Source organism: Hipposideros armiger, unplaced genomic scaffold (assembly GCF_001890085.2).
Source record: "Hipposideros armiger isolate ML-2016 unplaced genomic scaffold, ASM189008v1 scaffold_136, whole genome shotgun sequence".
In the NCBI taxonomy this organism is placed as follows: domain Eukaryota; kingdom Metazoa; phylum Chordata; class Mammalia; order Chiroptera; family Hipposideridae; genus Hipposideros; species Hipposideros armiger.
In genome coordinates this window covers 1,566,739-1,580,210 of record NW_017731486.1, presented here as the reverse complement: position 1 = coordinate 1,580,210, position 13,472 = coordinate 1,566,739, and the positions used below count along the sequence as shown (strand labels likewise).

Here is a 13,472-nt window from a genome sequence, read left to right as displayed (position 1 = left end):
GAATATGAACAATAAATTAGTGTTATTTCATTGTAAATTTATGAAGTTGACAGCTGTACTGTGATGATGAGAGAATATCCATATATCTTAAGGAATACTTATTTCTTAGGAAATACTCACTGAAGTATGTAAGGGTAAAGAGCCATGATGTATGTAATTTACCCTCATATAGTTCAGAAAAAAATATATATGTATATATACGTGTGTGTGTGTGTGTGTGTATATATATATGTATGTATGTATATAGATATAGATAAGAGATACAAATACAAACATAGTGAAGGTACCAAAAAAATGTATACAAGTGGACACTTTGGTCAACGTTACTCAAGTAGTAGTTCGCTGTACTCAGAAGTGTCTGGACGCTGATGGTAACCACTTTGAGCACCTCTTGTAATTGCAGAAGTCTATCGTGACTTGTATTCATCCTTTGTTATTGGTATAGAGTATTACAATTTTACAGTTTTCCTTTCTTAAAATGCGTATACATTTTTTTGGCACCCTCTGTGTGTATATATTGTGTATATATACATACAGAGAGAGGAGAGAGAGAGAGAGGAACCAAATGGTAAAGCAAGAGAGTAAAAAACATTAATAGGCAAATCTGAATAACGGCTATATAAGTGTTTAGTATTTTTTCTTTGTCTAATTTTTGTGAGTTTGAAATTATTTCCAAATAAACTTTAAAATATATATAAATACATAAAATTTCCTTGCTTTGTCCTTTGAGAAAATCTAAAAACAATGACTAAGACAGTAGCAATAATCATTCCTAGTGCCCAGATCATAATCTTGAAATATTTTCTACTAAAAACTAAGGCTTCTTGGAAAAAAATGATGATTCCAAGTCTGGGGCAGGAAGTATGTAAGATGGACTTGGAACATCTTGTTATTGTGAATTTCAAGAAAGCTATTAACGACTAATATATGGTCTTGTCAAAAGGCCTTAGGAGACAGCTTAGAGCAGTTTACCACTGGCCAAGGATGGATAGTTTGAGCTTCAATAAGGGTAGTAATTGCAAAGATTTTAAACCCATTAAATATGTTTAAATACATGAGTTTGTAGTGATAATTTTTTAAGTTTAATTCGTCATCATTAGAGCACCTATTTGTTACCTTAAAAATTAAATAAAAAAAGAAAAAGTAAATCATTTATCTTGTTTTTTTTATATGAACTTTATCACTAGGTAGCTTCATTATAGGTGAAAAGTGATTTTTTTAAATAAGATTAACCCAGTTAAAAGAATGGGAAAAAATGGACCATTTTGCAGCCGCAATTAGTTAATATATCTAACCATTGAGCATCAACATTGCTAATATTAAATAAAAATAGAGAAAGAAAAGAACTATTGCATGCTCCCTAATGAAAGAATACACTACACTACTACCACTCTTCAGTCTTCAAGAACCAGCTGCTATTTGCAGGAAATACCAGAGTCAGAGGAACATGCTGATCTACACCAAGCAAATTCCAGAATGGGAAACCCAAATAGCTTTGGTTCTTCAAGAGATAAATTGTATGGAAAAAGCACTTGTAGGGTTATTACTTTGTGAGGGGTGTAAATGTCTAACTATTAACGTTGCTTTGTACACCTGAAACTACTTTTTAAAAAGTAAAATAAAATATGGTGATACTTTTAAACTTAAAAGAAAATGAAGAACCTGTAAAAAAAATTAAAATGCCTTAAAAGGCATATCAAACTTTAAAAACAGGTAAGATTAAGGCTGCCGTGAGCTACCGTGAGTGGCTGGCAGCCAGCGTGAGCTTTCGTGAGCTGCCGTAAGTGGCTGTCCAATGGCCAGCGACCGATCTGCCTCAGCCAGGAAGAGTGCAATGATCACAATACCAACATGGGCCAGTGAAGCAATGTCCTCCACAACTAGATTGAGGAACAAAAGGACAGCAACTTGTCTGTTCCCCTTCCCCAACTCCCCAACACTGTTCCCTCCCCAAATCCCCAATAAAATCTTAAAAACAAAAAAAACCCAGGCAAGACTAAAAAATTAAGTACATATTTAATGATTTATACTTCTCTGGGTGAATTTTATGCAAAACTTAGTTAAGTGGCACATACAAGATCTTGGGTTTTTGTTTTTTTATTTTAATACTAAAAATTCTTGGGCAAACCTGATTTTTTTTTAATAGTTTTGAGAATGGACTAGCAATAGTGATAGTTCCTTTATTTCACTTAGGAAATGAATGATCAGGGCTTCCACTTAACTCTTTACCTATCCAAAAGTGGGACTGATTATAGAATGAGGAGACCAGGGCTGGAGGGGTCAGTGACTAAAGAGAGAAAAATATTGGTTAAAGGATAAACAGTATTTGGTAGTGGTAATGTTAATGAATGGAGCTAAAACTATAGACAAAACTGTAAAGGTGACAACTTTCCTTTTAGTATCTATTTTTATCCTCCAGTAAATGTAAATTCCTTATGTGTTTGGTCCATAGATATTGCTCAGTTAATATTTGTTGAATTGGTGGAGAGGGATTACTGGCTCTTAGGGATTATGCCAGTACTCTCCAACCCCCACGAGTCCAAGGAATAGCTGAACCTTTAGACCAAGTTCATCCATTACTGAGACTGCGCAAGTTTGAGAAGACCTAGAATCAGTCAACAGGGAGGCTTCCTTCTGGTGCTTCAGCTGCTAACTGGCAGTCACAGGTGTGAAGACCACTTTATCTTCCACCACCTTTAAGAGGTCTGCCTCTTGGACTACTGCAATGTAGGGATTGCATTGCCATGAGGAAAGACAACCCCTTCAAAGTTACCTAGAAACCCGAGAGAATGATCATTTTGAACAAACAGAATGTTAACACAGCTAAAGAAAACTACTAGAGGAAACAGAATACTTCAACAACAAAAATGAACACTTAAGAAAATTCAAATACAGCACAAAAAGACTTTTGGAACTAACAACAACAAAAAACCCTCATGATTAGACAACTCTGGATAAATTGAAGCAAGAAGTGATCACTGTTGGAACGTAAATTAATAGATTGGAAAGTCAGTTAAATCCTCACAACACAGCAAAAATACAGAGAAAGAATCCTGAAAGAAAAGATACAAGACTTAGGGAATACATCTAGAAGACCTAACAGATCTAACGTGAATAAGTGTTATTTATGGGAAGTAATTTAAAAGGGAAATAAATAAACAAGTAGAAGATAATACAGTAATACAAACAGAAGAAAATTTTCCTGAGCTGAAGAAAGCCTGAGTCTTATAGATTATAAACCTCAGTGAACTCTAGGTAGATTGATAAAAACACATACACATACCCCTAAGCATGTATTGGTCAAATTCCTTAGTTCTCAATCTAGCAAGTTAACCTGCAAGGAAATACTATCACATTGGCATTGGACTTCTAACTTGGAACAGTGGAAGATAGACTACTGCAACATAAGAATCCTGTACCTGACCAAGGTAGGTAGTATTCACCTGTCAGGGTAAAAGAAAGATCATTGAAGATATTTAGGGATTTAAAGGTATATCAATATGTATATTTTCTTACATATTTTAAAAGAAATAATGAAAGATTAAACCAACAACTTATAAAAAGTAGTTACATAATAGAAGAGGGAGGCATGTGAATTGTTACAGTCTTTGAAAAACAGTCTGACAACAGCTAGCAAAATACAAGAGCTCTTATCTTTTAGAGATACTGAAATATTTCTGGATAAAGTGATGTGATGAATGGGATATGCTTCAAAATGATACAAGGGTAGGATGAATAGAAGGCATGGATTGAACAAAGAGTGATGGCTGTTGGAGTAGAGTGATGGGTACATGGCGGTTCAGTATAACATTCTGTCTACTTTTGTGTAAGTTCAAAACTTATTATAAAAACGTTTTTTAAAGATACTTATGCCCTTTGATCTAGCAGTTATACATCTGGGAATAGCCCATGTTTATTATAACATTTTTCAGTGGGAAAAGAAAAAATATATAGTCATACAGGGTTGCAGAAATCAAAGTATATGCCACACCACGGACTGTTGTAGAGCCATGAAAAAATACTCCTTAATGCTGTACCAATCAATTACTGGGAGAGATTTTCATAAAATATTGTTAAGTTTGGAAAATCAAGATGAATAATCATATCTCATTTGTGTAAAATGAAGTGTTTTAAAAACCAATATTTATATGTGTACATATATTTGTGTAAAATTGCATAAGTGTGGAAAAAATCTGGAAGCATCTATGCCAGGCTATTAAGGAGGAATTTTGGGGTGTGTAGTGGGGAAGAAAGGGGATGATTTGGGTGGAGGGAAGGGAGTTAGAGCTGGACACAATCGTGTGATAATATTTTTTACACATAAATATACAAGACTCAGCAAAAATCTCTTGCCATGCATCCCTGTTTATTTAATCCCTTATGTCCTTCCCTTTATAACTGAGCTTCTTAAAGTGTATTGTAGTGCACTCTTGAATTTATGTTTACTAACATCACATATGATTTTCTCACTGTCAGATCCCTTAGCTGTCTTTTCAGTCTTTCTGTAGAATTTGACAGTGTTGACCAAGTTCTTCCTAAAATTCTCCTGCCTTGGTTTCTGGGACATAATTCTCTCCTGGCTTTCATCATCTAGACTGATCCTTCTCAGTTTCCTTTTAGAATCTTATCTTCGTTTACTTCTCATTCCCTTCCCATGTACCCTGTGTTGGTTTTTCCAGAGATTTTACTTTCTGGACCCTCTTCTCATACCATATATTCTCACAAATAAAGTCCACCCACACTTAGAGTTTCAACTACCATCTATATGGTGCGGCCTCCCAAGTATCTCTTTATTCCATACTTCTCTATTAAGCTTCAAAATTATATACCGGGGTGCCATTTTTGCCAAAAAATGTATACACATTTTAAGATAACATCTCATCTTAAAATGTTATCTTAAAATGTGTATACATTTTTTTGGCACCCTCTGTATTTAGCTGCCCTCTGGATACCACTTAGAAGTCCCACAGAAATCTGTGTGCCTAAATGGAACTTCTTTTTTCTCCATTTACACTCTTCTTTTTTTTTCCTGTCCCAACGGTAACATCATTCATCTATGTCATATATTTGGTAGTCATCCTAAACTCCTCTTCCTCCTTCCTTCAGCTCAATTCTTCAGCAACTATTTTTGAGTACCCATTATGTGTGTGTTAGGCATTGTTTAAGCACTGGGGATACAGCTGATTATGAAAATGGAGATACTAACATAATTATCTGCTAACCCCTGTCAATTTCTACTTTCAAAGTATTTATAAATCCATCTGCCAATTTCATGCTGAAAGTCATTGGAACATCTTTGTGCTATGTGAAATCAGGATTTTTAATAGCTGAAATTATATTGATTTCATAAGAAAATAAGATTTGAAAAACAGAAAAATTTTATATGGTATGTTAATTTTTCCATTTATTATGGCTACAAACTCCATAATTTTTCAGAAAACAGTAGCTGTGAAAAGCAGCTTTTGTTATATTGGGTTGTCGGAAAAGTCATGACGTATTTTTTCAGTTTTTCTAACAACCCAATTAAAACTTTCTCTTAGAAAAAAGTGCTGCAACAAATTTTTCCCATGGATGAAGGAAGGTATCTTATTTGGCCTTAATATGTTGAATTTGAGTGGAACATAGCTTCTAGAATCTATTTTGATTTTCACTGATTTTGATTGTTTCATGTGTTCATCAGCTATGTATTGATTTTTCAGAATATTTATTTTCCACACGGTGAAAGTACCTGAATTATTGCTTGATCAAAGTCCCTCAAGGAATGTTGCAAAAAATCATCAGTAAGTATCATACAAAGATTTTGGAGTTGCTGAAAAAGACTGATGAAAATACCCAAATTTATTGCTGAATTTACATGAGGTCCTTGTTAGACTTAACTTTATCAGATGTCATCCAATCTAAATTCAAAATGTATTAATATTTAATACAGAATTAATGTAACTGCCCACAGATGTTTGTATGTGTAAAGCCTGATAGCATTGTTACCCACCTGGTATGTCATGTCATCCATGTGACAGATACACTTTAAGTGTTGCCAAGTTAGAGAATATAACCAAGACTGTGAATTTTAGGGCCTAACAAATTTGGAGTAAAAAAAAGGGTGTTTTATATATATATAGCATTTTAAATGTGGTTTATTCCATTAGGCATTGTGCTTTATGACAGTGCTACTCAGAATAGTTGTTCCACAAACTGTTACTGATTCTCAAGATAAAGAGCTTGTGCCGGAACATAAATCAGTGTACCGCTTCCTTCATCAAAAAGGAAAAGATGCTATGAAAAAAATGTCAGCTGAACTCAGTATGCTAGTGACGTAATTGATTTCCATTTTTGGTACAAGCTCCTAGTTCATCAGGGATTAGTAATAAACAATTTGCAGACTGGCCTCAGTTCATGGACCACACTGCGTAGCAGTTTTAGTTCGTGCATATCAGCCATTTATGATATTGTTGCAGGAATACATGTACTGGTTAGTACAGCTTATTTGTATACAAATGTGTGACACTTTTAAATTTGCATAATTCTTTAGTCTTTTTTTTCCTTCCCAACTTCTGCTCTTTTCCCATGGTTTTATTCCACATTACCTTCTCGTTCAGAGAATCCATCTAAAGCTAATGTTTGCTACAAATAATTACTTCTTGCTATCCTGCTGAGAACTCCGTTATATCAGAGTCAGACCGTGCTCATAAAACATAATTATGGTAATGGATACCTGGGTAACTCTGTGTCACATAGTACCCCCCTCCATACTTTCACACAGTCATTAATTGCCAGAGTAGAGATTCTGTTAAAAGTTTGCAGACACTGATTTTATTACTTAAACAGAGTGCCGAATGGACAAAGTTGAAAATGCCAGTCATTGTCAGACCTTGTTCACCTTTTTCTTATCTTACTTTGACTGTAGCAGTCTGACCTTGTTTATTAAGCAGTTGCTATAAACTTTCCTCACTTGCATAATTCAACTTAATTAGGATGGAAATGCCCCATCCTAATAAATACACAAGCTAGTTTTAGAATCTACTGTAAAATAGATTAGGAAACTTTTAAAAAGACAGTGATATATTATTAACCAGCTGGTGTTTACTGAGTGCATTTCTGTGTCATAAGATACACAAAATAACCACTATTTTGAAGTCTTATTTTCTTAATGTTAAAACAATAAATTGTTAACTATTCTAAATATATTGTCATAATTTGTGAAACTCATTTACTCAGTTTTATATTTCAGGAGTTATGGAATATGACTGTTGATGTATTCGTGTATGGAATTATAACAGTTAATAAATCAAGAGATTCAAGACACAATTATATATATTTTGGTCAGAAATTGTTATTAAATGGATTATGTGATATAAGGAGGAAGAAGCATCATCACCTTAGGAAGTTTTAAAGCAAACAAACCATTTAACATTAGAAGTATGAAAACTGCAGGGAAAAGTTATATAGGGTGTTTTTAGAGTGTCAAAATCTGTATCATCATATTTGATCTTTAGGAATTTAAATTTGGTAGAGCATTTTGTAGGGAAAGGAGTTTGCATATTAGTATACACCTGACATTAAAGTTTCCTCCATTTAACATGTAAAGAATATTTTATATTCTTGCTTCCCAAATGGCATTTTGAATCACTTTCAGTATATACATTAGGTGACAGGTTATGCCTAATATGGAAAATTGTAACCCATTTATAACCCAAAAAATTTACTTTATTTAACCAGGGCTGTTAGCAGACTGTTTGGTTAAAATCTATTTCTGAATTTGTTGAGTAGCAGCAAGCACTGTGTTTGGTGTTTAGCACTTATTTTTCCCATATCCCTATATCAGTGCTTAGAAGAAATGAAAAGGCACTTAAGTATCCCTGATGTGCACAGAGCTGAGCCAATGAGATATTCTTTTATTTAATGACCAGTTGAAAGAAATTCCATTATAGTGGTATGCATGTTCTCTCTGCTTTTTCTCCCCTGCTTTGTGACATACTTGGTGCACTTTATACACACAGTTCTGAATTTTAATTTTTCAAACTTTTTCTAAATATCACCAGCTACTTTTACCTGAATCTTAAACAAAATCTCTAAAATTCACTTATTTGAAAATCAGTACTTTTATGTGTTTTATGTGGATTAATTATATCAACCGAGTTCTGAATTCTTAAGCTTAAGAATTTTTAATTCTAGGTGGAGTGTTTTTTAAAGAAAAATATGTATGTCAAATTTTGCTAACTGGAGAAAAGGGGAAAGGAATTATTTAATATCTAAATTACCGTATACTGTAAACATTCACTCTCTAGCAGTATCCACAAAAATAGCGTAGCTCTACATTTTTTACTTGCTCGTATATCAGAAAAATAAATGGGAAATTGTGGGTACAGCTGAGATATTCTTTGGATATCTGCAGATTAATAAGTCTTTAAATTTTGTTTTACATAAAATAGTAGTCTGCTAAATATCTCTCTTTGAAATTCATGTAAATACAGTAAAGAAATTTCAAGTGTATTTGCTGAAAATATGTAAAATTATTTATTGCAGATACTAAAACTAATAGGTTTTTTTGTTTAAAATATGTTAGCTTAATAGTTTTCCTTAAAAACTGAATTTCTACCAGTACTTAGCAACTTAAAGTGAGTCTGTCACATAGTTATAGTAGTTGAGATAATGCTGAATATTTACAACAAACTACAAAGGGTACATTTGGGCAGAACCCTTAAAAAAACTGACCTTTGACTTAAAAATATTAATTATACATACGTTTAAATGAGTTCAGCCTTAACTATTGTATATCATGCTGTCTTCAGAAAACTTCTATCTAGTCATGGCCAAAAGGACCTTCATGTAATAATATGTATATATTTATGATGGAATAGCTGCAACTGGGTGATTTTTGTCAGTTTCTTTTAGTGACATCAAAATTTTTGTAGTGATGCCAGTATTTTCAGAGGGGGGAAAAGATCTTGGTTAATTTATACTTTATAGAGTGAATTTCATTTTACTGACATTTTCATACAAAGCCCATGTATAATTAATTGAGGGAGTATACGGAATGTTGTGATACTTGATTTTACTTCTTATGTAGATTTTGCTTTTAGACTTAGTATTTTCAACTGTTGATTATATTTTCTTCCCTCCCCAGCTAACCTCTAAACTCTTAACTGTAATTCTCTTAACCTATATCTATTACTGTAGAAATACAGTGAAAATATGTTCTCATATGGCATACTTATTTCCAAATAGATGTATAATTACTTTTCTCCTATAAAGTAGAATTAAAATACCTACCTAACCTTTACTTAGGAAAATTGAAGTTTAGAAATGGAGATTTAGATGAGACTGTATAAAATTACCTAAATTATTTTCCCTGTCTCTAAGCTACATTTCTCAGTAAATTTAGGGACATGAAAGCTATAAAGGTTTATTTCCTAAAATGCAGGTGCCTTTTTTTCTAATGTAACTTCTTTGGCTAAGTAACATAAATAAGTTATATTTATATAATTATTAAATATATTCGTTGTGATGAGTGAATTATTGCTGAGCAAAGGTACAATACAAAATAGACGTAACAGAGGCCTACAACAGTTGTGAAATATTCATTCCAATGAAACCTCAGAGATTCTCTGAAACTCAGAGTCAGCTGGTTCAGGGAACAGAACAGGAATGAGATTAGAGAGAACCAAAAATCACTACAAACAGGCTTCTGACTCAGGAGTGAGGCCTGTTGTAGAGATTCTCCACAAAGTGCTGAAGAAACGAGTTTTTCCCTTTATCAATATGAAAAGAAATCCAGTGATTTGAGGAAAACCAACTGAATGAAAGACAAGAAAGGTCAAGATAAACGAACAGAACAATTGATCCTGGAGAATATAAATAATATAGGAAGCAGAAGGGTAAGTTATTTTTAGTATTCTTGGAGATTCTTGGTAGGCAATCAATCCACTAATCATAACAACAAAAGACTACTATGAAAAAGTAGACCAGGGGGCAAGGTTGCCGGTTTAACACCCATATGGGATGGTGGAATGCAACTAAGATTGAACACGGCACCTTGAGCCGAGCAGCCGAAAGCTTCCGTCAGGTGGCCAGATAGCACAGTTGGTTAGAGGAAGCAGGCCCGTCCTGTCCCTCCCTCCCNCAGAGACTGGACTTGCGCCCTCCACAACTAAGATTAAAGGACAACTTGATTTGGAGATGATGGGTCCTGGAAAAACACAATGTTCCCCTCCCCAATTCCCCAATAAAAATCTTTTTAAAAAATAAGTAGATCAGGAAAGTAATTAGAGTTCAAAATATTTATCAGTACTGAAAGTAAGTATTCTATACAGGACTAGGCATTGCTGAAGATCTAAGAGATCTAAGAGAAAGGCAATATATAAAACATTTTAGAAAAGACATTGGAAATATAAGAAAAATGGTAAAAACATAAAAAGCATATTCAGGATGTACATCTTACAAAAATACTTTGTAAGCATTCATCTTACAAAAAGCAGATGTTGGTAAGAAAACTTTTTTATTTGAAGAAAGACTTATGTTTATATTATAGATCAAATGGGAATGTAAAAAAGAAAAAGTTAAAAACCTCGATCTAGATGCGTCACAACTTCAGTGATGAAGATTTTTTAAAATATGAGGTGTGATCAAAAGATACGATGAATGTTTAAATTACAGAAAAATGTATTACAGTAAAAGACACATTGCCATTAATCCCCTTTGCTTTAAGCACACTTATCCCATCGTTCTTGCCACTTTCTGAAGCAGTTCTGGAAGTCCTCTTTGTGAGTGTCTTTATCCTCCATCATGACAACGCTCCATGTCACACGTCCTTCTGATATGGCATTTTCAGTCAAATAAAAACATTACGGGTGCTGGCCAAGTGGCTCAGTTGGTTAAGAGCACAAGCTCTGAGCAGTAGGGTTGCCAGTGAGCTGTGCCTGAGTGAACTGCTGTGCTGCCAACAGGTGGCAGGATAGCTCAGCTGATGAGAGCACGTGCTCCTAACAACAGGATTTCTGGTTTGACTCCTGCGTGGGATGGTGGGCTATGCCCACCTGCAATGATGATTGAACATGGCACCTTCAGCTGTGTAGCCACCAGCTGCCGTCAGGCAGACAGATGGCTACTGGACTTGAAGCTGAGTTGCTGCGCCCCCCACAACTAAGGTTGAAGGACAACAACTTGGCTGTTCCTGTTCCCCAATTCCCCAACACTGTTCCCCTTCCCCAATTCCCCAATAAAAAAAAAATCTTTAAAACAAACAATACACAAAAGAGCAAATTGGCTTTAAAAAAACCAAACAACATTACGGTGTGTTCTCATCCACCGGATCTGGCATTGTGTGACTTCTGGCTCTTCTCCAAAGTTAAAATGACCATAGAAGGAAAACATTTTGAATTGGTTAAGGACATCAACGCAGCCACAACAGCACAACTAAAAACGCTCACGAAAGAGGACTCCAGAATTGCTTCAGAAAGTAGCAAGAACGATGGGATAAGTGTGTTCGAAGTGAGGAGGAGTATTTTGAGGGAGATTAATGGCAGTGTGTCTTTTACTGTAATACATTTTTTAAATTTAAACATTCATTATAGTTTTTTAGCACACCTTGTACTGCAAGCTCCCAGAATCAGAAGGAAACATTACTTACAGAGGAAGGAGACTGGCATCAGATTTCTCATTCTTAAATATGCTGTTAGAAGACAGATGGAGCTATAGTTGCACCATCTATGAAAAATTATTTTGAACCTAGAATACCATTTCCAACTACCTATTAAAAGTAAGGGTTAAAGAAAAAACATCCTTGGACATACTTTCTGTTCTCCTTCTGAAAAAATTATTCAAATAGTACATTTTCAGTGATACAAAAATACATGTCTAAAAGAAAAGATATGAAGACTAACAGGATTTTGACGAAAAATTCCAGTGACAGCAATGAGCAATTGGCATATTTTAGAACAGAATGTAAGAGACGTTTGTGAAAAATGTTATCAATAAAAGAGTGGATAACGGTACACATATTGTATGAAATAGATTCTTGAGAGGTCACTGTGTAATGGTATTGGTTGTATGAATTTATATTGTCTAATCTGATAAATAAGAAGAAAGGCAAAAACTCCAGGGAAAACAAACTATATGAACAAAGTCATGGGCTAAATATAAAACAAGCTAAAATGTGACATGATTTTGGGCTGCTCATGGAGTATAAATATACTTTCTGAAATGACCATAGTAGATCTCCTTTGGTCGGGTAATTTAGAAGATCCAAGAGGACAGACCTGAGGTTCAGAAATTCTGTTCACTTTATAATTTCTAAGTTAGTTAAATTCAAATAAAATAAAATGTAATGAGTTATGAAGAATGATCCTCTTGGGTGGTGGGATTATTGTTTTTTAATTTTTATTAAATTTAGTGAGATGACATTGGTTAGTAAAATTATATAGGTTTCAAGTGTACATTTCTATAATACATCATCTATACATTGCATTGTGTGTTCACACAGAGTCATTTGTCCTTCCATCACCATATATTTGACCCCCTTTCCCCTCTTCTACCACCCTCCTCCCCCCCTTACCCTAAGTCACCACTAAACTGTTGTCTATGTCTGTGAGTTTTTGTTTGTCTTGTTCATTTGTTGCTTTCAGTTTTATATCCAACATGACTGAAATAATATGGTTCTCAACTTTTTGTGTCTGACTTATTTCACATAGCATGATAATCTCAAGATCCATCCATCTTGTCACAAAGGGCAGTAGTTCATCTTTTCTTATGGCTGAGTAATAACAAATGTTGAAGAGGTTTTGAAGAAAAAGGAACCCTCATACACTGCTGGTGGGAATGTGAATTGGTACAGCTGCCATGGAAAACAGTATGGAGGTTCCTCAAAAGCACATTAAGACTAGAATTACCAAATGACCCAGCAGTTCCTCTTCAGGGTGTCTACCGATAAAACCTGAAAACATTTATTCATAAAGATACATGTACCCATATGTTCATTGCAGCATTATTCACAGTGGCCAAGACAACCAAAGTGTCCTTTGATGATTGGTTAAAGAAGATGTGGTATATATACACAATGGAATATTACATGGCCATAAGAAAAGATGAAATACTGCCATTTGGTGGGATTATTTTATTTTTGGCTTTTCTTCTTTAATCGTCTCTATTTTGCTGGTTTTCTAACATGAACTGTTCTATAACAAGAATAAATGCTATTTCAAAATAAATGAAACAAAACAATCTTAATAAATAAAGATCACCAAAGAAGTATAGCTTAGGACTTTCTTATGCACTAACTTATCTGAGTAAAAATAACATAAACACCATTCCAAATGTAAAGATTGTTTTAAAGTAGTATCCCTAGGGGCTGGCCGAGTGGCGCATTGGTTAACAGCTGGCTTTGGACGCCAGAGGGCCCTGGTTCAGATCCCACATATGAGGGCCAGTGACACTGCCCTCTACAGCTAAGATGCTGAACAACAGCTCAACCTGGAGCT

General features: G+C 34.4%; 1 protein-coding gene across 6 annotated transcripts in view; it reads left to right on the top strand.

Moving 5' to 3' along the window:
* The window catches only part of ANKRD12 (ankyrin repeat domain 12), a 138,400-nt gene that overhangs the window by 77,011 nt on the left and 47,917 nt on the right, over window positions 1-13,472 (top strand). The window contains exon 2 of one of the 6 annotated variants that reach the window (XM_019649956.1): window positions 5,700-5,780. The exons of the other annotated variants lie outside the window; for them this stretch is intronic. Coding sequence (XP_019505501.1) covers window positions 5,762-5,780 — 19 coding nt within the window. The 5' untranslated portion in view covers window positions 5,700-5,761. The remainder of the gene's footprint in view (window positions 1-5,699; window positions 5,781-13,472) is intronic. 6 annotated transcript variants of the gene reach the window in all.